Below are 24,190 nucleotides of genomic sequence, written 5' to 3'. Positions count from 1 at the left end.
AGGAAGTGAGTGCTTTTGGTGAGGAAGGTGAAGGCGATTATCTGGATGACTGGACGGTGCTCTGTAATGGGCCCTACTGGGTGAGGGATGGTGAGGTGCGGTTCAAGCATTCTTCCACCGAAGTTCTGCTGTCTGTCACGGGAGAACAATATGGTCGACCCATTAGTGGGCAAAAGGAGGTACATGGCATGGCCCAGCCAAGCCAGAACAACTACTGGAAAGCCATGGAAGGCATCTTCATGAAGCCCAGTGAGTTGTTAAAGGCAGAAGCTCATCACGCAGAGCTATGAGTCTGGAAGCTGTGACCCATGTCACCACACACTGTTCATGACATCTGCTCCACCTTGGGGTCCCTGCCCCAGGTTCCCTGGGCAGTGGCCATGTCAGCACTGAGATGAAGACGCATGACAGAAAACAGTGGCTGTGTTTGGAAGCTTCAGCCCTTCCCACTTGAATTGGTTGTTCTCCCAGAGTTTGGGTCAGTTCTTTTTGAGTACAGGACTTGCTGGTGAAGGAGCAGATATTTTTATTCATATTGATAAAACAGAAACTGAGGGAGATATTCCTCTTAATTGGGAAATTTTTACTCATCAGAAGCTTGGCATCATGGATTATTGATGTGTGACTTTTCTCCTTTCTCTAAAATGATAAAGAATTTCATTATTAGTCACCAGTGTTGTCATTTATTAGGTGTGCTATTTCATAATCTCATTGATCCTTGAGTCTGACACGAGTCAGTGCTGTCACTCTAGAGATGCTGGGAGGGGCGCCCAGGTGGCCCAGTCGTTAAGCGTCTGCCTTCGGCTCAGGTCATGATCCCAGATTCCTGGGATCGAGTCCCGCATCGGGCTCCCTGCTCAGGGGGAAGCCTGCTTCTCCCGCTCCCACTCCCCCTGCTTGTGTTCCTGCTGTCGCTATTTCTCTGTCAAATAAATAAAATCTTAAAAAAAAAAATAGAGATGCTGGGAGCCTTTGGTGTGGGCCCTTTTAAGAGCTTTACTTTTTTTACTTTTTCTCTATTTTCATTTCTCTCCTAGCACCTCACTTTTACTAGATTTTTAACTAATTATGGCTAAAGACCCTCAAGGAATTCCGCTTAATAAATAGCCAGTAAAATGTTTTACTCTGGATCTGTTACTGCAGTTGAGAAAAAAGAGTAAGGGTAGACAATATTCACTGTCTGCTAAATAATAGATGGTGTATTATAGCTCTTAGCTCCTTTAATCTTCACAGATGTAGCATAGGTATTACAGTATTACCAATGCAGAACATGAAGGTTGAGTAACTGCCTGGATTCTTTTTTTTTTTTTTTAAAGATTTTATTTATTGATTTGACAGAGAGAGACACAGCGAGAGAGGGAACACAAACGGGGAGTGGGGGAGGGAGAAGCAGGCTTCCTGCTGAGCAGGGAGCCCGATGAGGGGCTCGATCCCAGGACCCTGGGACCATGACCCGAGCCGAAGGCAGGCACCTAACGACTGAGCCACCCAGGTGCCCCCTGCCTGAATTCTTAAAGCTAGTAAATAAGGATAGGAATCCAACTGTGTCTGGCTCACAATCTTTTTACTACACTACAGTTGTGTTCACTCTTGGATAATAACTGCTTTTTTTTGGATAAATGTAGGAATAGCTTTCTCTGAAAAGGGGGGTAGAAAACTTTTGTCCTCTGCTTACCTCATTTCTTCCTTTCTGTCTGCTGGTCAATTCCAGAAAGTTTGCTCCTAGGTCCTCTGAGCATGGTAGTGGTGAACAGAGGTGTCTGCCATCTGCTGGAATTTCAGTGACTAGCAGGACTTTTTATTTTTAGAAACAATAATTTCCACCTCCCCCATCCTTTGCTTTAGAGAGGGACTTAATGTGAAACATTTGGGCATACTGGGTCTGTGCCAGACATAACCCCTGACATTAGAGACTTGGTCTCTTTCCACTTCAGTTGCATTGATCATTTGAGATCTTTCCAGAAAGAAGTAGACAAATGATAAAATCAACAATTCAGGTTATTGAAATACTGGGAATAGGCTGGAAACAGTCTGGGGAGAAGAAAGGAAGTGATAGGAATCAGCTGGGTAAAGGGAACAGATTGGACAAGATGAATATGGGTAGAGAGGTGTGTTGCAAGGTACCCCAACTTGGCTTGAACAGAGTTTTAACTGAGTTGTTTGGCGTTCCCTGAGGGTTCACAGACAGAACCTACCTTGCTAGGAGGCTGCAGATTATAATGCTTGAGAGAGAAGTATGAATTTGAAACAAACGGAGTCTTTGGGGAGATGTGAAATGACTAACAAGAGGACTAGATAAGGAAGGAAACCAGTTGGAGGGGTAAAAACTATGGGCAACCCAATGTGAAAATTGAAATGGTGCTTTTCTGAAGGAGTGGAAAAGAGTTTCCAAGTAAAATCTTGAAGGACATTTGTGGAGATTAGGATGTAAGAGCAAAGGGATATGAAGTACTTATTTTCAAATCCTCAGAACTTGTTTAGCTTGTATTAGCATCACTGTATTCGAGTTGGGATCTTTGTCCAGTTTCCTCATTTCACAGAAGGAAACAGGCAAAATAAAGTTGATCCTTAATTATCTATTTCCTGCAATTATGTTTGCTTCCAAGATAAACTATTTGTTGTTGAGAGGTAAGAACAATATTCTCTATTTCTGTAGTATCCCCTCAGCTCAGTGCCCAAATTGTGCTGTACACAGTAGAAACTGAAAACTTGTCCAACGAAGTGTCCAGAAAATTGCGTTGCTCACACAGTAGGTCAGTACATATTAATTGACTAGAACAGTATTCAAACAGTAAAATGAATGAAAAACTCATTCCTCTGTGGGTGGAATGAAGTATGAATTTTAACTGACGTCTTTAAATTCTTCCTTTCCTCAGGGATTTTAAGGCGAGGCTTTGAGTAAGATAGGACAGCTACTTCGGGGCGCCTGGGTGGCTCAGTTGGTTAAGCGACTGCCTTCGGCTCAGGTCATGATCCTGGAGTGCCGGGATCGAGTCCGGCATCGGGCTCCCTGCTCAGCGGGGAGTCTGCTTCTCCCTCTGACCCTCCTCCCTCTCATGCTCTCTGTCTCTCATTCGCTCTCTCAAATAAATAAATAAAATCTTAAAAAAAAAAAAAAAAAAAAAGATAGGACAGCTACTTCGTATGACCTAGGGGTAAAACTTCCTCAGTACCCTCAGTCCGGACCCTAAGTGGCCAAGCGGACTCTGTAACCACCCTGGAAAAGTGCTTTGAAAGTGGAGCTCCGCCACTGAAATGAGACAGCCAAGTCTGTTGCCAGCCTGGGGACGGGCTCAGACTCAGGTCTCCTGCAAGCCCCAGGCTCCGCATTTCCGGGTGCGGAAGGGTGGGTCCAGGGGCGGGGCGTGAGTGTCAGTCGGCGCGAGGTCCGCCCCCCTTCCCCCCCCCGCGCCCCGTCTCTTCTGGAGCCACGCCTATACTTCGCGCAGGCCGTCGGTCGGCCCTGCGGGATCGCTGGCGCGGGGAGGAGTGGAGCAGGGAGACAGCTGGCTGGCTGGCGGGCTGCGGGGGCGGGGTGCACGCGCGCCAACGCTTCCTTGTCCAGCGCGCTTCCTGCGCGTGCGGCTGGTCGGCCCGCGGCGGCGCAGAGCGGAGCCGGCGTAGGGGGGGGGCCCCGGCAGGGCGGGGGCCGGAGCCAGCCCGGGCCGGGGCCGGAATGCCCCTGTTCTCCGCGCTGTTGGCCTTGCTTTTGGTTGCCCTCAGCGCCCTCTTCTTAGGCCGGTGAGGGGATCCCGGCTACAGCGGGCGGGGGCTGGGGAAGGAAGAGAGACTGAGGAGGGGGGCGCGTGCTGGAAAGGCGCGCGGGAGGGGAAGGGGGCTGGAGGGGAAGGTGCGCGGGCGGCGGAGAGGGAGGGCCCGAGGGGGGCCCGAGGGGGGCCGCGGAGGGGGCGCGCGGCTGGCTTGAGCGGAGGCGTACGGTCCGATCTGGCACCGAGAAACTGGGAGTAGGGGACACTGAGGGAGCGGGCGAGGCCTGAGGAGATGAGCTGAGGCTGGGAGCTGAATAGGTGTGTGTGTGAAGAGGGGCCCGGCTCAGTGGCCTCCCTTTCCCCGTCCTTTCGCCCCTGAGTGTCCCTTTCACCGAGCGCAGAGGGCACCTGCATCCTCGCCCTAGGAGCCGGAACAGGTCTGGCAACCCAGGGGAGAGCGGCATTTGAGCCAGCCGGGTGTGAACCCACGGTGCCTTCTTGCTGACACCTGTCTGGAGGGCGGAGAAAGAGACCCTGTGGGGGAGTGTGTGATGGCACGTCTGACACGGCTGCCTGTATTTCGACTCCCCTTCGGGCCTCTTCTTTCTTAATCTGGGGTTCCTAAGGATTGGAAGGATTGCTTTCTTTGTCCCCAATTTAGGAGGTGGGCTGTAGTTTGTCTGATTTCATTTGGGTGGAGGGGACACTCCAGGGCTAGGGTCTTGATCTTTATGGCTGAGTGTATGTGACAGAGTGTTGTTTTGGGAAACCGGAGAGTTGCCCAGAAGATCCAGCTTTAGGACATAACCTTTTTGCAAGGCCTTCTAGGACCAGGAAGGGGTGAGGAAAGCCAAAATTGAGAGAGGGTCCTATGAACTCACAGGGCTTTTTCTGCAGGTGGTTTGTGGTCCGGTTGGCCACCAAGTGGTGTCAGCGGAAGCTGCAGGCAGAGCTAAAGATTGGGTCCTTTTTTTGGATCCAGAATGTCAGCCTTAAGTTTCAGCAGCACCAGCAAACAGTGGTGAGTCTTGGGGAACTCCCTAGGTATGTGTGGGGTGGACTCAGCTAAATTTTAACTTTTTATTTCTTTTTTTTCCTAAAATTCTGGGTGGCTTTCCTCGTTAGCCCAGCCTTGTCACCTCTGCCAAGATGATTTTAGAGTTAGTTTGGAAACACTGGGATTGATGCAAGTTGTTGAGTTAAAAATGCTTATAAGGCACAGAGTGTTCAGGGTGCAATAAGAAAGATACAGAACTAAGCACAGAAAAAAAGATAACAGGAAATAGAAGAGCTTACTGTTCTAATTTAAGAGGAGAAATAGTAACATCCATAAAAGAGAAATACTGAGCAAGTTCAACCAATGTCATTGTGAGGAGCAGGATATAGTGCTGAGGAGAGAAGTTGGTGGAAATGGAGTAGAGAATATTTAGTGGAAAGGCTATAGCACTTCCTCCTCTTCTTAGAACCTTTCCTGGCTGTCAAGCTGCTCATGGCTTACCTAGAAGCTAGTGTACAAAGCTCTTTTCCACACTGTTTTAGGAAATTGATAGCCTGTGGATTTCCAGCAAACTCCTTAGCCATGATCTGCCGTGAGTACCCTACGTTCTCACTCTTCCCTTGGGGAATATTTTGGGGTTGGGGTTTGCAGAATGACATTTTGCAGAGGCCTCACAGCCCAAGGAGGGGACTGGGGTTTTGCTGATGTCTCCCGGTTAGCCTGGAAGCTATTATTTTGTGAGACATATATTGATAACTATTATGAGACTGTTGTCCATGATTTGAGCTACATTTTTAGGGAGGATGAGAGAGTGAATGTTGGGGAGGGGAGGAGACTGCTAGGGAAGGGCTGGACCTGACGGCAGTGAGGTCTCTCTTCTGGGCAGACGCTATGTGGCATTGTGCTTTGGAGAAGTGCGTATCAGAACGGACCTACAGAAGGTTTCTGGCGTGTTTGCCCCATTTTCCCAGAGCACTGGGGTGCATCAAAAGGAACTGTTGTTCAGTCCTTCCTTACTGAAGATCTTCTGTCAGGTGAGATACTTCTCCCACTTTCCTGGACTGTAGTAGGGATGGCTGGCTGTAGAGTGATGGGTGGATTTTTCTACTGTTTTGGGAATATAATACCAAGAGCTGCCTCTTATTCTTTCTCTACTGGAAAGGAAAGGCAGTGCCTTGATATTAATGACTATTTTTGCTGCTTCTTTCTAGCTCTTCTCCATTCATGTAGATTCTATAAACATCATGGTTCTCAAGGTGGCTACTTCTGAGTCTTTGTGGCACATTCAGATCAGAGAAAGCAGCTTTCTTTTGGATAGTGATGGGAAAAGGTAATCACTGGGTAAAAGAGGGTCTGGTAGTCCCATTCTTGCCTTATAGTTGTTTCAGCGCGGGTGGATGTCAGGGTTTTATAAAGGTGTCAAGTTTTCATTCTGTAGCAATTTGAGGAGAGGCTAAAATTAGGCACTTCTCTTTGCCTTGTTCCTTTTAGCCAATAAAGCTTGACTGAAGTTAAATGGTGAGGAAAGGCTCCAAGTGCTCTTAATTTTTTTCCTTTCCCAGGCTGAAATGTGAGGTGAGCCTAAATCAGATCAACAGCAAAGTTCTAAAGAGTGGCCAGTTGGTGAGTATGCTGTGGTCATTTAGATGCCTTGTGTCCTTCTGGGTGTAAGATATGAAGGAGCTTACATTCTAGATTCTGTATTCTTATGGGGGGGTTCTCTCAAGGTGGTGTTCTAGACCACTGCATTTTGACCCCAAACTCCTAGACTCCCTATATCTTAACGCCTTAGAGGCTTATCCTCCCTGCAGGAGGATACCTGCCTTGCGGAGCTCTCACTGGCCCTAAAGTTGTGTGTAGAGGTGGGCATCAGCAGTCGGCAACTGAAGGCGATCTCTGTGGATATGTGGACACTCCATGCGGAACTGCACGAGGGCCTTTTCCATAGTCAGCTGCTACGCCCGGGCCCAAGCCTGGCACCCAAACCTGTTCCTTGTCCAGGTAAAGCCCTGGTCAGTAAGCTTCTTGGCTGCGCTGTTCTCTGATTATTCTGGAATTACATACAAATAGTGGTCTCAGTTTAGGTGTGATTTGTTACTCAGCATGACCTTTGACGCCAAGGATGGCTAAAAGAAATAGGGCGTTTACTTGTGGTGAGGGAAAGAACTAACATTTAGTAGGTAATTATTGTGAATTAGATTTGTAGTATGAGTTTTCTGTATTGTCTCTCACTAAATGCTCAGCATATCACAAATGAGAAAACTGAAGCCAAGAAGAGCAGATAGGTGACTTGACTGAGGTCATAGAGCTAGTCATTTGTAAAAATGGGGTGTAAGTTATTTTGCCCTAAAGTCCATATTCTTTGCATTATATCAACCTGCTCCCCATACTGTTTTTTAAATTCCGGGGAAGGAAGTACAGCGGGTGCCTGGATCTCTGGGATATTTGCCTTGTGGCCTAGGATTGGGCCTTTGGTTAGCCTACTTATGTGGGAAGATTTGGCCAAAGAGGATGGGGCATTTTGGGAGACTTGAGTGTGTTAAGGATTGATGGCTCTTGTGTTATTCATTCATGTTTTCAGAGGAGACAGAGAACTTGGCTGAGCCAACTCTGCCTGGCCTGTACCTCCTTCAGCAGCTGCCAGATCAGGTCAAGGTGAAAATGGAGATCACAAGTGTGGTGCTGTCCATGAATAGTCAAAAGAGGTGAGCAATATGCTGGGGTCTCTATAACCAGCCTAGTAGCTGCACTGCACTGAGTTTGTCTGTGGGGATAAAGGGAGTGAGAACAACATTCCATGTATTTCTGAGCCAGAGTCTGTCTCTGGTCCAGGCACCTGAATTGGACGCTAAAGCTGCTACATTTCCTGTACCACCGTGATGAGGATCAGCTGCCTCTTCGAAGCTTCACAGCAAACTCTGATATGGCACAGATGAGCACTGAAGTCCTACTGAAAGGTTCCTGGGGGGGGATGTTGGTACCGAGAGGACTAGACCCTCCCTTTCCCCCATGTCCCAGTTGGCCTTCTTAATATCAGTGTAGCTGGGGATGGGAAGAAGGGAACATACTGAGAGAAAAAAGCCCCAACTCATGAGTTTTGTTGACAGTCTATTCATCTGCTTGCCTGTCTCTGATCCTCTCCTAGTTTTACCTGTTGTTTTCCCCAGTGTTCTTCTCTGATCTGCTCTTTGCCCTCACAGATGGGTTGTTGCTGTCCCAGAGCCGCCAGCGCATTGTCTGTCTCAACTCCCTCAAGGCTAGTGTGCAGGTGTGTTGACTGTGATCCCAAGACTCATTCCTTTCTCTGCTCTCTCCCTGTATCATTGCATTGTGAGCTACTGAGCTAAAACCCGACCCCGCAGTTCTGGTGTCATTTCCAGGTGACCACCATTGACTTCTCAGCCTCCGTGGTCTTGAACACGTGTATCGTTCATTACCGGCACCAGGAATTCGCTCAGTGGCTGCACCTGCTAGCGCTGGAGACCCAAGAGTCTAGTTCATCCGGTTTTAAGCAAAGAAAGAAAAGGTTAGTGTCATCTTTTTTAGCCACCGTCTTATCAGGGGGATTCTCAGATTCTTTTTTTTTGTTGTTTTTGTTTTTAAAGATTTTATATATTTATTTATTTGACAGAGAGAGAGAGTGAGAGCAGGAACACAAGCAGGGGGAGTGGGAGAGGGAGAAGCAGGCTTCCTGTCGAGCAGGGAGCCCGATGTGGGACTCGATCCCAGGACCCTGGGATCATGACTTGAGCCGAAGGCAGACGCTCAATGGCTGAGCCACCCAGGCGCCCAGATTCTTTTGATCTAAAGTGGCATATTGTATGGGGCGCCTGGGTGGCTCAGTTGGTTAAATGACTGCCTTCCGCTCAGCTCATGATCCTGGAGTCCCGGGATTGAGTCCCACGTTGGGCTCCCTGCTCAGCAGGGAGTCTGCTGCTCCCTCTGACCCTCCCTGTTCTCATGCTCTTTCTCTCTCTCAAATACATAAATAAAATCTTTAAAGTGGCATGTTGTGTTAAATACGTATTTGATTAGTTCAATAGCAATTCTGTTTCATTTATTTTTATTTTTTGAGAAAGAGAGCAAGCGTGGGAGCAGTGGGGGGAGGGGCAGAAGGAGAGGGAGAGAGAGAATCCCAAGCAGGGGCTTGATCCCACCACCCTGAGATCATGACCTGAGCTGGAGTTGGACGCTTAACTTACTGAGCCACCCAGGTGCCCTGATAGCACTTCTGTTTTATATATCTTCCGCATTAAACTAGATTCTTTGACAGTAGGATGAAGTCCTTTTTGTTTTTATGTCTTCAGTGCCCAGCACAGTGCCTTATTATACAAAATAAACAATTGCGTCACTGAATTTAAATGATCCACAATCTTGTCTGCCTAAGATTATAAGGTGATATGTTCTGTCGACAGTGTCATCTCTCTCTGCATTGTGTTGCATAGAGAACTTAAGGTTAATGGCTTGGAAGCAGGGACACCTGGGTGGCTCAGTTGGTTAAGTGTCTGCCTTCGGCTCAAGCCATGATCCCAGGGTGCTGGGATTGAGTCCCGCATTGGGCTCCCTGCTCAGTGGGGAGCCTGCTTCTCCTTCTGCCTGCCGCTTCCCCTGCTTGTGTGCTTTCTCTCTCTCTCTTTCTCTGACAAATAAAATCTTTCTCCTTGGTTGTATTAGGTTGAATCATGTGATTTACTGATATTCATATTTGACATTTATATTTGACCTATGAAATGGCAATTTCATATGGTTCAACTTAGTATCTTTCTTGCGTTCTTGCAGTTTACCATTGGGAATAGCAAACTTATGAGTTCGGTCTTTTATTTTCTAGTTGCATTCCATCCTAAGAATCACAACAAAACTCACCCTGACTTTTGAGAGCTTCAGGTATCTTTTCCATAACAGGAAGCCGCAGTTCTTTCCTTATCAAACAATGATGTCTTGTCCCTGTGCAGAACCTTCCCCCAAATCCTGGCTCCTATCATCTTTAGCACCTCCATCTCCAATGTCAACGTTTCCATTCAGCTTGGTGATACACCACCCTTTGCCTTGGGATTCAATTCCATCTCTCTAGGTAAGACTACAGGATGGAAAAGGAATAAGTGAAGCCAGGCCCAATTGATGGCTACAGTGGCTCCATAGAACTCTCTCCTACCTTCTTTGTTCAGATTACCAGCACTTGAGGCCACAAAGTATCCATCAGCGGGGTGTCCTAACTGTGGACCATCTCTGCTGGCGGGTGGGCAGTGACTCCCACATTCAGCGGGCACCCCACCCACCCAATATGCATGTTTGGGGTGAGGCACTTGTCCTGGACTCCTTAACGCTACAGGTAGGTGGGGACTTTGGGGAACAGGGGCCATACAGTTTCCTTTTCCTGCCATGCTTTCGAGCACGGATCACCTTTTTGGCAGAAGATGATGCATCAGGGTGTTACAGAACTGTGTGTTCTGCATGTTCCTAATGGGGCTCTCCTTTTCTAGGGTAGCTATAACCAGCCTTTGGGCCTGTCTAGCACCCAGTCGGATACCCTCTTTCTTGATTGTACCATCCGTGGACTGCAGGTAGAAGCATCAGATACCTGTGCCCAGTGTCTCTCTCGCATTTTATCCTTGATGGACACACAATCTGGGAAGTCAGCTTTCGCTAGAGAATCTTCATTTGGGGAATCTGTGTCATTACTATGGAAGGTGGACTTGAAGGTGGAGGACATGAACTTGTTCACGCTTTCTGCCCTGGTTGGTAAGTGGAACAGGGAGTCTATACCTAAGTGAGTAGTTTGTAATCTAAGCAGATTATGCTGGTTCAGTCTGCTCCTTCTCATTTAATGAAGGTGATTATTTGGCCTTTTTCTAAATTAAAGGCATGAGATGCTGGAAGGTCTTACATAACTGTTGGGTTTCTTGATAGTTCTTAAAGGCTAATAGAAGATACTAAGTATTAGGCAAGATTTATTTAAAAAAAAAAAGCCTTGATAGTTGATCTAGAAATTGAGATATGCGTAGTTTTTTATTTCCTTATGTGTTCAGTTCTGGAGAGTAACTGATATATCTTTGGGCACTTTGTAGGAGTTAGGAAGCTTCTTTGGCTTTTCCAGATTTAGGTATGGTAAGATAGGAAAGGAAAAATTTCCCTGAAATATGAGGAATGAACTTAGGGAGGTATAGGGAATAAAGAAAACTAGAGTGAAGGGAATGAGTAAGAAAGGAGAGTGAAGGCTGAAGTGAAGGCCGTTTGAGAGCTGAGAACCAATGCTACGTGGTTTCTGGATGTTAGGTGCTTCCGAGGTCCGACTGGACACGCTGACTGTCCTGGGAAGTGCTGAAACCTCCACTGTGGGTGTCCAGGGACTTGTGCTTGCCCTGGTGAAGTCAGTCACAGAGAAGATGCAGCCCTGCTGCAAGGCTCCTGACATCCCCACTCCTGTGCTCAGCCTCTCCATGCTCTCCATCACCTATCACAGCAGCATCCGCTCTCTGGAGGTAATGCTTCTGTGGGGAGGTGGAGTCAGGTTGGTTTTTCTCTAGGCTGAAGAGCATTTCCCAGTCTTCTGAGTCTGTTGTGAAACTCATCTGTGAGAAATATGACACCTTGTATTATTCTTTTTGTCCTGGTTTTTTCTGTACATTTTTAACTCTTTATTATGGAATGTAGAATGTACACAGAACTAGAGAGAATATATGAACTTGTATATATCTATACCCAGCTTCAGTAATTACCACTTATGACCAACTTATTTCAGCTGTATACCCACCAGTTGCCCTGCTGCCCCCTCCCGGATTATTTTGAAGCAGACATATACCAGGACATATAATTTCAACTGTAAATATTTCAGTGCATATCTCTGAAAAATAAGGGACTTTTTTTTAAAGATCATGATCTGGTGTTATTTCGCTGAAGTACTCAGCTCATTAAAAAGCTGGAAAGGAGGGGTGCCTGGCTGGCTCACTTGGTGGAGTATGTGACTCTTGATCTTGGGGTTGTAAGTTTAAGCCCCACGTTGGGTGTAGAGACACCTTAAAAATAGAGTCTTTAAAAAAATAAAAGGTTGGAAGGGATCTGAAGATGGAGGCACCGGCAAGTTTTAAGAGGCTTTCCAAGATCTTCCTCCCCAGGGTATCAGGTGAATATGGAACACTCTTAGGAAGGGAGTGGTATATCTTTCTAATTGTCAGACTTCAGCTTCCTTTGGAAGGAGGAGTTGCCTTTTCAGAGGCTGGAACTCAAAGGCATTTTTCTCTTCTGGAATTTAAATTTTCTCTGCTTAACTATTCAGAATTGACTTTGTTTTTTAAGCTTACAAGGACTCCTTTCTTTGAGGCATACTTTCATATAAGTTAGTTGCTGTATTGACTTGTGTGGTCAGTCCTTTTTATACTTTTTAAGAATTAAGTCAAGGGGCGCCTGGGTGGCTCCGTTGGTTGAGTGTCTGATTCTTGGTTTCTGCTCAGGTTGTGATCTCGCAGTTGTGGGATTGAGCCCCATGTCAGGCTCTGTGCTCAGTGTGAACTCTTCTTCACGTATTTTCTCCCTCTCCCTCTGCCCATCCCCACTCGCACACTCTCTCCCCCCTAAAATGAATAAAATCTTTAAAAAAAATTAAGTCAAGATGCAATCATTGCATGAAACATTTTTTTTTAAAGATTTTATTTATTTATTTGAGATAAAGAGTGAGAGAGAGAGCACGAGTGGGGTGAGGGGCAGAGGGAGAAGTAGACTCCCCGCTGAGCAGGGAGCCCGATGCGGGGCTCGATCTCAGGACCCTGGGATCATGACCTGAGCCGAAGGCAGACGCTTAAAAACTGAGCCACCCAGGCGTCCCAGCATAAAACATTTTTAAATTGATTGTTGCAGTGGTTATTATACAGAGTGTGGCTATTATAGAAAGATAACTCACAGAAACAAAAAGCCAAATGACTTATTAAGTATGTGCTGTATATACTGTATATCCTATGGTAGATATTAAAGAATCAACACACACGGCCTATACTCTCGGACAATCTAGAATCCAGTTGGGAACTCAAAAGTGTTGTAAGTGCTCTGACATATAAATAAGAACTGTTAGCTCAGTATATTCATACTAAGGGGAACAAGGCAAGGGAGCAATTGATGTAGTTGCTCAGGAAATGGTTCTGAGTGGAGATGGTTCTTGACCCAGGTGTCCATGTATAATAATAATCCCAGCCATCTCTCCTGTTTTGGGACATTGTAATTGACAGATCCCTTCTCTTGCTCCCTGAAGGTTCAGTGTGGTACAGGGCTCACCTTACTTTGGAGCCCCCCAGATCACATGTCCCTATACCAGCACATCCTGGCTACCCTGCATTGCCGAGACCTACTAAGAGCCACTCTGTTTCCCGAGTCTGCTCCACTCCTTGCACTAGAGCCTCCAGTGACTGTGTCTGAACCCGAAGGCCTTCTCCCTGAGCCATCTCCCCCAAAGCGGTTACTAAACCTGACGCTAGAGGTGAGCACAGCCAAGCTGACAGCTTTTGTAGCTGAGGACAAGTTCATTACCCTGGCTGCGGAGAGCGTGTCGCTGAGCCGGCATGGGGGTTCACTGCAGGCCTACTGCCCAGAGCTGGCTGCTGGCTTTGATGGCAATAGCATCTTCCACTTCAAGGAGGTGGAGGTACAGCTGCTGCCTGAACTGGAGGAGATGATCCTGCACCGGAACCCTTTCCCTGGGCTGCAGACCCTCCGGAACCGTGTTTGGCTCCTGTCCCTGGGCTCGGTCTCAGTGGAGTTTCCTTATCAGTATGATTTCTCTCGAACTCTGGATGAGGCTGTGGGAGTTCAGAAATGGCTGAAGGGGCTGCATCGAGGAACTCATGCTCAGGCTTCTCCAAGCCCTGCCCCACTCCCACCTGATCTACTCTTGAAGGTTCAGCACTTCTCATGGGTTTTCCTGGATGACGTCTTTGAGGTGAAACTTCGTGATAACTATGAACTGATGAAGGATGAAAGTAAGGAGAGTGCCAAAAGGCTGCAGCTGCTGGATGCCAAGGTGGCTGCCCTTCGGAAGCAACACGGGGAGTTATTGCCAGCCCGTAAAATTGAGGAGCTCTATGCCTCTTTGGAACATAAAAACATTGAAATCTACATTCAGCGCTCCCGTCGTCTCTATGGCAACACACCTATGCGCCGGGCACTGCTCACTTGGAGCCTGGCAGGACTAGAGCTGGTAGCTCTGGCAGATGCCTCCTTCCATGGGCCTGAGCGTGTAGTAGAGCAAGTTCAAGAGCTTGATCCAGGCAGCCCTTTTCCTGCCGAGGGAGTAGATCTTGTCATTCAGTGGTGTCGTATGCTCAAGTGCAGTGTTAAGACATTTTTGGGTAAGTAGCCCTTCCTTATTTGCAGAGTGTGGTGTTTGCCCTCAGAGCTCTAGAAAGCTCTTTGAGTGACTACAGAGGAGCTCAGTTATATTGGGAACTGTGGTAGTTTTTGGATGGGTGGAGTGGGATGGGTGGGCTCTTCTTCCTTTCTTTGTTCCTGAATTTCACCCTGAAACTGCTTGGCTAACATAAAGGACAACTAACACAGTCATCTTCAGGGTTAGTGTGCCTCTTGCATCTTGGTGTTATTACTCTCACCATCTGCTCAGTGTCTCTGTGCCCTTTTCCAGCTTTTCTCCCAACTGCCAGCTCTTGTTCTCTCAGTTGACCTTGTTAAGTAGATGGGTAAAAGTTGTGGCAGGGGAGAAAATGCTTGAGAATGTTGAGACAGTCCTCTAAATAGCGTATATCCTTCCTGTAATAACAGTCCGGATAAGAGATTATCCCCGGTACCTGTTCGAGATACGTGACTGGCGGCTGATGGGTCGACTTGTGGGCACTGAGCAGAGTGGTCAGCCTTGCTCCCGGAGGCGTCAGATCTTGCACTTGGGGCTTCCATGGGGTAATGTGGCAGTAGAGAGGAACATGCCCCCACTCAAGTTCTACCACGACTTCCGCTGTGAGTAGAGGAGGGCGGTCGGTTTGACTGAGGGACATGGTGATGGCTGGGATGGGAGAGGAGCTGAGGCCTTCTGGAGTGAAGAGAGAAGTTGTGTAACAAGCTGTACCCTTTGCTCCTCTGTCCTAGCGGAAATCTTTCAGTACACAGTGGTATGGGGCCCTTGCTGGGATCCAGCCTGGACACTGATTAGCCAGTCTCTGGACCTCTTGACCAAGCCCTCAGCTGACCCCAGCCCCCCCTTGCCCTGGTGGGACAAGAGCCGTCTTCTGTTCCATGGCGACTGGTACATGGACATTGAACAGGCAAATCTGCACCAGCTGGCTACTGAGGTGAGGGGCTCCAGAAGAGTTGTTTTCTTATTAGGATGGTATGGTTGGGGCTTGTATAGCACATGGGGGAAGAGAGAACGGTACTCATTTGGGAGATTTGGGTGATACTCTTACCCAGATCTCACCGAGCTGTTGGGGGTGGTTATAGGACCCGTACAACACGACAGAAAATATGCACTGGGAGTGGAGCCACCTGTCTTTTCACTGGAAACCTGGTCAGTTTGTGTTCAAAGGTGACTTGGATGTCAACGTGAGAACAGCTTCTAAGTGAGTGGAGTGATGGGTGGGGCCTCAGCACGGTGAGGGATTCGGGTGGGAGGGAGAGGGGAAGAGCCAGGGGGTTGCAAGTGACCAGGGCACTGAGAGCTGGGACTCTCTTGTGAGACAGGTATGATGATTGCTGCTTCCTTCACCTGCCTGACCTCTGCATGACACTGGACCTGCAGTGGCTATGCCATGGGAACCCCCATGATCACCACAGTGTCACTCTGAGGGCCCCAGAGTTTCTGCCTGAGGTGCCCTTGGGCCAGCTCCATGACTCCTACCGGGCATTCCGCTCTGAGAACCTCAATCTCTCCATCAAGATGGATCTGACCCGGCACGGTGGGAGTGAGGCTTGGGTCTGGGGCAACGGGAGGAAGGGTTGGGAGGATGGGCTTAAACACCAAGGACTTCAACTTGACCCTCTGGGGAGGGGATAGGGAAAGCAAGGGAGGATTTGGATTAGGACCTTTTTTGGGGAAAGCGTTGGTGAACACAAAGCTTAGATTTTTTTTTTTTTTTTTTAAGATTTTATTTATTCATTTGGGAGAGAGAGACAGAGCACAAGCAGGGGGAGAGAGAGAGGGAGAAGCAGGCTCCCCACTGAGCAGGAAGTCAGATGGGGGCTTGATCCCAGGACCTAGAGATCATGACTTGAGCCGAAGGTAGACGCTTAACCATCTGAGCCACCCAGGTGCCCGCAAAGCTTAGATCTTTAAAAGGAAAAGGTGTTGGGGATATTGAGTTGAGGCTGAATGCTGCTTGGGTTTTTAAACTTCTAAAAGCTGAAGCTAGCTTTAGCTTCATCGCTGTTTTAATCTCAGGTAGGAAATGTTTATCTTGTCTTTTACAGCAATATCCCAGCCCCGGATTCTGTTATATAGTAGTACCCTGCGCTGGATGCAAAACTTCTGGGCAACTTGGACTAGTGTCACAAGGCCTATCTGTAGGGGAAAGCTCTTCAATAACCTGAAACCTAGCAAGAAGAAACTTGGCCAGCACTACAAGCAGCTTTCCTATACTGCACTTTTTCCCCAGCTGCAGGTCAGGCTCTACATCCCTGCTGACATCTTCAATTCTCTTCCCCTTCCCTAGTTTTCTCCTGTTTTCTTATCTTAATCATCTCTCTGATGCCATTCTTTGTTCAGTGTTATGCTCTCTTGTTGCCAGGTGCATTACTGGGCCTCATTCGCCCAGCAACGGGGCGTCCAGATTGAGTGCAGTCAGGGCCATGTCTTTACTAGGGGAACTCAGCGGCTTATACCTCAAGGTAGGTTCAAAGACTGCCTTCATTTCGCCTAGCCTGATCCTTGCCCTCTTTGCCCTTCTCATTTCTTGTCCTTCTTTCTGTCCCACACTGTTCTTCTGTACTGGCCTGCATGGGCTCTGTATGCCCCCTTTTCTCAGCGGGCACAGTGATGCGGCGCCTCATCTCTGACTGGAGTGTGACCCAGATGGTTAGTGACCTAAGTCAGGTGACTGTTCACCTGATGGCTTCGCCCACTGAAGAGAATGCTGATCACTGCCTTGATCCCTTGGTAACAAAGACCCACCTACTGAGCCTGTCCTCCCTCACCTACCAGCGGCATAGCAATCGCACGGCTGAGGAGGTACCGCCTGACACAGTCTCTTTACTACCTTATTTGTATCAGTAGGTGTCTTGGTTGTTTGGGCTGCCATAACAATACCAAAGAATGTGTGGCTTAAACAACAGATATTTATTTCTCATAGTTCTGGAGGCTGGGAAGTCTAAGATCAGGGTGCCAGGCTAGTCACATTCTGGTGAGGGCTCTTCCCTGGCTTGTAGACAGTTGCCTTTGCTGTGTCCTCACAAGGCAGGAAAAGAGAGAGGGAGCATGCTCTCTGGTGTCTCTTCTTATAAGGGCACTAATCCCTTCATAAGGGCCCCACCCTCATGACCTCATATAAACCTAATTACCTCCTAAAGGCCACAACTCCAAATATTATCACATTGGGGATTATGGTCTCAACATATGAAGTTTGGTTGGGGGAACAATTCAGTCCATAGCAGTAGGTTTCATGCTAAGGTCCAGGTAACGTTTCTAACTATATTCCAAGCATATGTATCATTACCGTATGATGAATTCACTATCAGCTGTATCAGTGTGCCTCTTTTTGAAAATTCCTTTTCTCCCTCTCCTTCTAAAGGTAGTCTCTTGCCCTTTAGGAAACAGTTAAAACTTTTTTCCTAGCACCTTATTTGGTATTTTTTTCCCCCCAATTAAGGAAAGATTTTATGTTGAAATGTTTTTTTCTTCTTTTTTTTAATTAAGTAGGCTCCATGCCCAAGATGGGGTTAGACTCCCAACTCTGAGATCAAGAGTCACATGCTCTACTGACTGAGATAGCTATATGTTGAAATTTTCTGAACCATTTAAAATATAGTGGATATAGTCTGAGTGTAGTCTAATGCACACATTAAGACCACTTAGTTTTTCTTTCTCCAGGGTCGTCTTATCTCTCCCAGAACAGATTTTTTTTTTCCTTTTTAGGTGGGGGGGAGGGGCAGGAGGAGAGGGAGAGAGAGAATCTTTTTTTTTATATATATATTTGAGAGAGAGAGAATGAGTGAGAGCATGAGCAGGAGGAGGAGCAGAGGGAGAGGGAGAGGCAGACTCCCCGCCGAGCAGGGAGCCCAATGTGGGACTCAATCCCAGGACCCTGGGATCATGACCTGAGCTGGAGGCAGACGCTTAACCGACTGAGCCACCCAGGCGCCCCAAGAATAGATTGCTTATTCAACAAGTTTGTTTTCTTGTCTCTACATTTGTGGTCCAGGAGATATTGTGGGAATTTCCATGCTACCTTGTGGTTCTTTACCTGTTTCTTAGGAGCTCTCTACTCGAGTTGGGGATCCCGCCTTTCATACACACCAGCTGCACTTGGTAGATTTACGGGCTTCCTGGACAACCACCAATCGGGACATTGCCTTTGGTTTATATGATGGCTATAAAAAGGCAGCAGTACTCAAACGTAATCTCTCTACTGAGGCCCTGAAGGGGTTAAAGATTGAACCCCAGATGCCAGCTAAAAAGCCAAAGCAGAGTGTTCTGACCAGTGTCCCAGCCCCACCTCCCGTCAACACTCCCAGCTTTAGTAGACAGCCTGATAAGGGGTCATCAGGAGGTAAGCTGGGGGAGATGAGACTTCATAGGGTTAGGTGTAGAATATGTACATGGGATTGGACAGGAAATGGGAAGGACTAAATCACAGATGTTCCATCTAGATGTAGAGATGAAAACTATTGTTTTTCCATATTAGGCCACCTCAGTCTTTTTTTTTTTTTTTTAAGATTTTATTTATTTATTTGAGAGAGAGAGTGTGCAGGAGCTGAGGGGAGGGGCAAAGGGAGAGGGAGAAGCAGGCTCCGAGCAGGGAGCCTGATGCAGGACTCAGTCCCAGGACCCTGGGATCATGACCTGAGCTAAAGGCAGACGCTTATCCAATTGAGCCACCCAGGCGCCCCAGCACTTCAGTCTTACATAGCAATGATATAGGCATTTAAAGGGTGTGATCCTGTGGCCAAAAGAAGAGGATCATGAAGAAGTGATAGGTCAAAACAGGATGAGTAAGGGAAAGAAGGGATTAAAGAATTGTTTTGTGGTTTGATGAATTTGTTCGGTCAACAAATATTGAGTACTTAACAGGCACAAAGCACTGCACTGGGTTCAGTGAGAAATAAAATGAAAGTCTACTTGCCGCAACAACTAGTTTATCATCTCTGGATGAGCTAAGATTAGTTCGTTCATTCACTCAACCACTCATTCATTCATAGATTCATTTTAGCTTATAGAGGATTTATAATGTGCCAGACATAACCCTAGACATTAGGGATATAAAGATGAGGGAAAACTCAGAAACTAGTAGGTAGACATGTAAATTATTATTTCATTATGAAAATGCTTTGTAAGAATGTTCAAGAAGAAAGTATTTAAATCAGCATAGGGAAGTCTAGAAAGGCTTCCCAGAAAAGATAGTTGAGATGGGTCTTAAAAGATGAGTAAGAGTTCAACAGTCAAGGAGAAGGGAGAGGGCATTTTAGGGAGAGGGAATAATAAGTACAGAGGAATGCAGGTTCATGGTGAGTTCAAGAACAAGGTAAAAGTGACGTATGTCACAAGCGAGAAACGAAAGTATATGGGAGTTATTTTTTTTAAAGATTTTATTTATTTATTTGACAGAGACACAGCGAGAGAGGGAACACAAGCAGGGGGAGTGGGAGAGGGAGAAGCAGGCCTCCCGCAGAGCAGGGATCCTGATGCGGGGCTCAATCCCAAGACCCCGGGATCATGACCTGAGCCGAAGCGAAGGCAGACGCTTAATGACTGAGCCTAACTGAGCCACCCAGGCGCCCCATATGGGAGTTCTTGACTGGAGTGAAAAAGAGGGAGTGCAATTAGGGAAAGGTTTATTGATGAAGTAGCATTTAAGCTGGACTTTGAAGGCTTAATATGGTTTGAACTTGTGGAAATGGGGAGGAAGGGCATTCAGGGCAGAGAGAATATCCTGAATAGGAGTAGAATTGGTAAAGCTCAGTATGTTCAAAGGAGAGCAAACAGTCTGTTTCAGTTGGCATAAAGAGTAGCTAAGATGAGGGGCGAGGGAAGATCCTAGAAAGGAAAGCTGCACATGGACCATCAAAGGTCTTTCATACAAGGCTAAGGAGGTTTTGGTTCTTACTCAGTAGACAGTGTGAACTACTGAGAAGGCTTTTGAATAGGGATGTGTCATCATTAGACTTAATTTTTAGGAAGATAAATCTGGCAGTGCTTTGGAGGAGGACTGGAGAGGAAGAAACTGGAGGTGGAGGGACAGATAAGGAAACTATTATGGCGTCCCAACAACATGTAATGGGGGCCTGAACTTGGTAGAGGCAGTGGGAATGGAGATGAGGGGATAGATAGAAATGTTACTTTGCATATGAAATGTATGACATAAGTAGCATATCTAGGTAATGTCTAACAGCTGGAGATGAGATCTAGAAGCTTAGTACTAGAGCTGAAGATTTTGGGAGTTTCAGCATAGAGCTAAGAGGTAAGGTCAAGGAGATAATAATAGTTGCTTACTGTGTGGCAGGTACTCTGCAAAATACTTCTGTATGTTGTTGCATTAAATTCTCTCAACAGGGGCACCTGGGTCGCTCAGTTGGTTGAGCAGCTGCCTTTGGCTCGGGTCATGATCCCAGGGTCCTGGGATCGAGCCCTGCATCGGGCTCCCTGCTTGGCGGGAAGCCTGTTTCTCTCTCTCCCACTCCCCCTGCTTGTGTTCTTTCTCTAGCTGTCTCTGTGTCTCTGTCAGTTAAATAAATAAATAAAATCTTAAAAAAAAAATTCTCTCAACAACCTTATGAGACAGTTATTGTTATTTTACAGACAAGGAAACTGAGACACAGGTTAAAGCAAGCTGCCAAAGGTCACAATCAAGAAACTGGCAGAGATAGGATCTTAAATACAGGCAGACTAGTCTGATTCTGGAGGCTGCTATTGAACATAACACACTGTTAGACAAACTCATTAGAAGAAAGAGGAAGAGAGGGGAACATGCTAAGGATAGACCTTAGGAGATACTTATTTTCTAAGACCTGGGAGAAAAGAATTTAGAGGCATAGTCAAAGGAAGCAGTAGAACTATGAGAACACAGTGGCACTGATGGCAAGGAAGTGGTTTCATGGGGGAAAGGAGTGGTCAACAAACATTTAAGATAATGTGAAGTGAAAAATATAAGGGAGAAAAAAGATCCTAGAATAATTCAGAGGTTGATATACCTAAGACAAAAAAATGCTGCTAGTATTTTTTTTTTTTTTAAAGATTTTATTTATTTGACAGAGAGAGAGAGCACAATTGGGGGTGGGTGGGGAGCGGCAGGCAAGCAAGGGGAGAGGGAGAAGCAGGCTCTCTGCTGAGCAGGGAGCCCGATGCAGGGCTCGATCCCAGGACCCTGGGATCATGACCTGAGCCGAAGGCAGTCCGTTATATAGCATTTCTAAGATTCTTTTGGGAATCTCTTTCTTCTGTTAAATTGAAGGGAAAATAAAATAACAACCCTTATTTTGCCCTCAGGGATCAAGGGGTGGCGTGGGTGAGCTGGAGTTGCAGATAGGAGAATGTGTTCTAGAGAAATTGAAGGAAGATCAGTTTGACCCTAGATGTGTTCCCTATCCCTTTGAGATTATGACTTTTCCCCACTTCCTGTTTCTCTGACAGGAGCCTACATGTTGCAGAAGCTGATTGAAGAGACAGATAGGTTTGTAGTGTTCACAGAAGAGGAGTCAGGTGTGAGTGACCAGTTGTGTGGCATTGCTGCCTGCCAGACGGATGACATATATAACCGAAACTGCCTTATTGAGCTGGTTAACTGCCAGGTAACTTTGCTTTACCAGAGCACCCCTACATTGGGCTAGATCATAGTATGGGTTTGTTCACCTTCTCCCACCACCGAATAAGAATGAGCAGACAGAGCCTCAAAAAATTATTCCTTCCAACAGGTATCCAGGATAATCACTTTCATGCCTAAAACCATAGCATTCACTCAGTAAGCCAGAATTAGAACCAGCTGTAGTCATTGGTACAATCCTTTCACTAACCTTCTCACCTTCTCTGGTGGCCCTTGTGCTGTGATTCTGCTTCTGTCTATGGTATAGATGGTTCTTCGTGGAGCAGAGACAGAAGGCTGTGTCATTGTGTCAGCTGCCAAAGCTCAGCTGCTGCAGTGCCAACATCATCCAGCTTGGTATGGTGACACGTTGAAGCAGAAGACATCCTGGACTTGCCTACTGGATGGCATGCAGTACTTTGCCACCACTGAAAGCAGCCCCACTGAGCAGGATGGCCGACAGCTCTGGTTAGAGGTTAGTCAGTGGAACTGGGAAGGCCCATTATAGTCCCAGTTTTCCATATTTGGCTCCTTCCGGCAGACTACTTGCAAGATTCCGGATAGTACCTGTTGCTACCAGCTTAATAGAATAATGAAGCTGGTGATACCTTGAATGTAGGAATTGTAGGCAGTCTCTGATTTGTGGTCTCTGAGCACGTAGTGCCTTTTTTTTTAATCTCTTGCTATTCTTTTTCCTTTTTTTTTTTAAGATTTATTTGTCAGAGAATGAGCAGGGGGAGCAGCAGGCAGAGGGAGAAGTAGGCTCCCCGCTGAGCAAGGAGCCCGATGTGGGACTCGATCCTAGGATCCTGGGATCATGACCTGAGCTGAAGGCAGACGCTCAACCTACTGATCCACCCAGGCGTCCCTCTTGCTATTCTTTTTCATTGCAAAGGAAATTCTCAATTCCCAGCACTAGAATAAAGTAGGTTGGAACTTTTTTACTTTTGAGAAGATTGCTGACCCCTGCTAATAAAGCACACTAATCAGTGGGCAGCCAAGAAAACAGGCAGTAAGTTTGAGAACTTGAGATGAATTCTCTATCTGCTCTTTCTCTGATTTATGAAGATGGTCGATTGGTTATTTCAGCAAAGCAGTATGGTTGAATAGAAAGGTTGCTTGTCTAGGAGTCAGATGCCACCTTTGCTATTATAGTAGCCACAAGCCCTTGAGCGAGTTACCGTTATTTGTAAAATTGAGTTAATACTTCTCCCCTCACAAGATTATTGAAAGGATTAGTGAGAGTGCTTTGAAAAATACAAAGCTTCATTTAGATGGAAAATAATCATACCATTTTTAAAAAGTTGTTATGTGAGGGAAGGTCTAAATGTGTGTCAAGATAATGTTTTGTTAGATGGTGGAATTGTGAGCAGTTGGTAGGGACCAGGCTGTAGATTTTCTTTTTAGCTTAGTAAAACAATTTGCATTATAATTTCTAGGATATAATATCATAATTACTGGGAGCTCTAATAGTTTATAAGATACCTAGCCAATATTCTGCATTGTTACTACTTGCACACGTGTGAGGTGTCCACATTGTGCTGGGCATGGTACCCCCAAATGAGTTACTGGATCCATGTACCTCTGTTAAGCACCAATATGATAACTTCGTTTGCCATCATACTCCATGGGGAAAAAGCTAATCCCTCTTCCCTACCTGATACTTCTTACCTCAACAGCCTTAGGGCTCAATCCAAGCAACCTCAGGTGTAATTACATCCAAGGTAATCATTTAATCAGATGTCAGGCCAAATAAGGGTCAGATTGTTGGTAATATGAGAGGTCATGTAATATATCATATTACAGCTGTGGTTCAAGCAAGCCATGTTCTTTACCAGTAGTCTCAGGAGGTAGGCACAGAAGATATTAACTACTCAGGCAGAGGTGGGCAAGATGAGCTATGCAAGATCTCTCTAGCATTTTCTGGGCCTCTCCTTCTCTTAGGCACGCCTTCTTTTGCATGTGAACCCTTTTTTCCCCCTTAGGCTGTGATATTAGCATTAGAATAGAATGTTTTTGGCTTAGATGGGAGGGACTTTGTGGTTTTTTTTTCTTTTAAGATTTTATTTATTTGAGAGAGAGGGAGAAAGTGTGCTTGCCTGTGCACGGGTAGGGGCAGAGGGAGAGAGAATCTTGAGCAGACTCTGTGCTGAATGCTGACCCTGATGTGGGGCTCAATCCCACAACCCTGAAATCATGACCTGAGCTGAAACCAAGAGTCAGATGCTTAACCAACTGAGCCACCCAGGAGCCCTGATACTAGCCATTTTGGTGTGAAGTGGTTTTGATTTGCATTACCCTGATGAATAGTGATGTTGAGCATCTTTCTATGTTTCTGTTAGCCATCTGTATGTCTTTTTTGGAAAAATGTCTACTCAGGTCCTCTGCCCATTTTTAAATTGGATTAGTGTTTTTTTGGTGTTGAGTTGTAGGAGTTGCTTACGTATCATTTGCAAATATCTTCTCCCATTCAGTAGGTTGCCTTTTCGTTTTGCTTATGGTTTCCTTCACTGAATTGGGAGGGGACTTTGATCTTGCCTTTCTTA

At 46.5% G+C, this 24,190-nt stretch overlaps 2 protein-coding genes and 1 long non-coding RNA gene across 16 annotated transcripts in view; 2 read left to right on the top strand and 1 right to left on the bottom strand.

Annotated features, from left to right (window-relative positions):
- Positions 1 to 670, top strand: part of SDF2 (stromal cell derived factor 2) — a 9,883-nt gene extending 9,213 nt beyond the window's left edge. For both annotated transcript variants that reach the window (XM_081805449.1, XM_081805448.1), the window contains exon 3: positions 3 to 670. In XM_081805449.1, the coding sequence (XP_081661575.1) occupies positions 3 to 290 (288 nt within the window). In that variant the 3' untranslated portion in view covers positions 291 to 670. The remainder of the gene's footprint in view (positions 1 to 2) is intronic.
- A 2,916-nt stretch (positions 671 to 3,586) lies between these two features.
- Positions 3,587 to 24,190, top strand: part of BLTP2 (bridge-like lipid transfer protein family member 2) — a 29,369-nt gene continuing 8,765 nt past the window's right edge. For 3 of the 12 annotated variants that reach the window (XR_014140577.1, XR_014140578.1, XM_031026244.2), the window contains exons 1-26: positions 3,589 to 3,741; positions 4,608 to 4,731; positions 5,250 to 5,299; positions 5,594 to 5,741; positions 5,919 to 6,037; positions 6,270 to 6,330; positions 6,519 to 6,708; positions 7,289 to 7,412; positions 7,540 to 7,664; positions 7,908 to 7,975; positions 8,088 to 8,233; positions 9,660 to 9,778; positions 9,873 to 10,036; positions 10,188 to 10,446; positions 10,981 to 11,186; positions 12,947 to 14,039; positions 14,467 to 14,658; positions 14,788 to 14,990; positions 15,139 to 15,257; positions 15,379 to 15,599; positions 16,105 to 16,295; positions 16,422 to 16,521; positions 16,659 to 16,861; positions 18,104 to 18,398; positions 21,476 to 21,633; positions 21,913 to 22,119. Coding sequence is in view for 8 of the 12 variants with exons in the window: in XM_031026244.2 (XP_030882104.1) it covers positions 3,677 to 3,741; positions 4,608 to 4,731; positions 5,250 to 5,299; positions 5,594 to 5,741; positions 5,919 to 6,037; positions 6,270 to 6,330; positions 6,519 to 6,708; positions 7,289 to 7,412; positions 7,540 to 7,664; positions 7,908 to 7,975; positions 8,088 to 8,233; positions 9,660 to 9,778; positions 9,873 to 10,036; positions 10,188 to 10,446; positions 10,981 to 11,186; positions 12,947 to 14,039; positions 14,467 to 14,658; positions 14,788 to 14,990; positions 15,139 to 15,257; positions 15,379 to 15,599; positions 16,105 to 16,295; positions 16,422 to 16,521; positions 16,659 to 16,861; positions 18,104 to 18,398; positions 21,476 to 21,633; positions 21,913 to 22,119 (4,950 nt within the window). In the remaining 4 variants the exon portion in view is untranslated. Of the gene's footprint in view, positions 3,742 to 4,605; positions 4,732 to 5,249; positions 5,300 to 5,593; positions 5,742 to 5,918; positions 6,038 to 6,269; positions 6,331 to 6,518; positions 6,709 to 7,288; positions 7,413 to 7,539; positions 7,665 to 7,907; positions 7,976 to 8,087; positions 8,234 to 9,659; positions 9,779 to 9,872; positions 10,041 to 10,187; positions 10,447 to 10,980; positions 11,187 to 12,946; positions 14,040 to 14,466; positions 14,659 to 14,787; positions 14,991 to 15,138; positions 15,258 to 15,378; positions 15,600 to 16,104; positions 16,296 to 16,421; positions 16,522 to 16,658; positions 16,862 to 18,103; positions 18,399 to 21,475; positions 21,634 to 21,912; positions 22,122 to 24,190 lie in introns of those variants that run through there. The other 9 variants (XM_081805433.1, XM_006731587.3, XM_081805431.1 and 6 more) reach the window with 7 other exon arrangements.
- The window catches only part of LOC115940342 (uncharacterized), a 32,520-nt gene continuing 19,468 nt past the window's right edge, over positions 11,139 to 24,190 (bottom strand). Inside the window, exon 3 of one of the 2 annotated variants that reach the window (XR_014140583.1) lies at positions 11,139 to 11,276. This is a non-coding gene — a long non-coding RNA (uncharacterized LOC115940342). The remainder of the gene's footprint in view (positions 11,277 to 24,190) is intronic. The other variant, XR_014140584.1, reaches the window with a different exon arrangement.

Source organism: Leptonychotes weddellii, chromosome 15, assembly GCF_054177405.1.
Source record: "Leptonychotes weddellii isolate Sample4059 chromosome 15, ASM5417740v2, whole genome shotgun sequence".
Lineage (NCBI taxonomy): Eukaryota > Metazoa > Chordata > Mammalia > Carnivora > Phocidae > Leptonychotes > Leptonychotes weddellii.
This window is presented reverse-complemented; position numbering and strand designations above follow the sequence as displayed.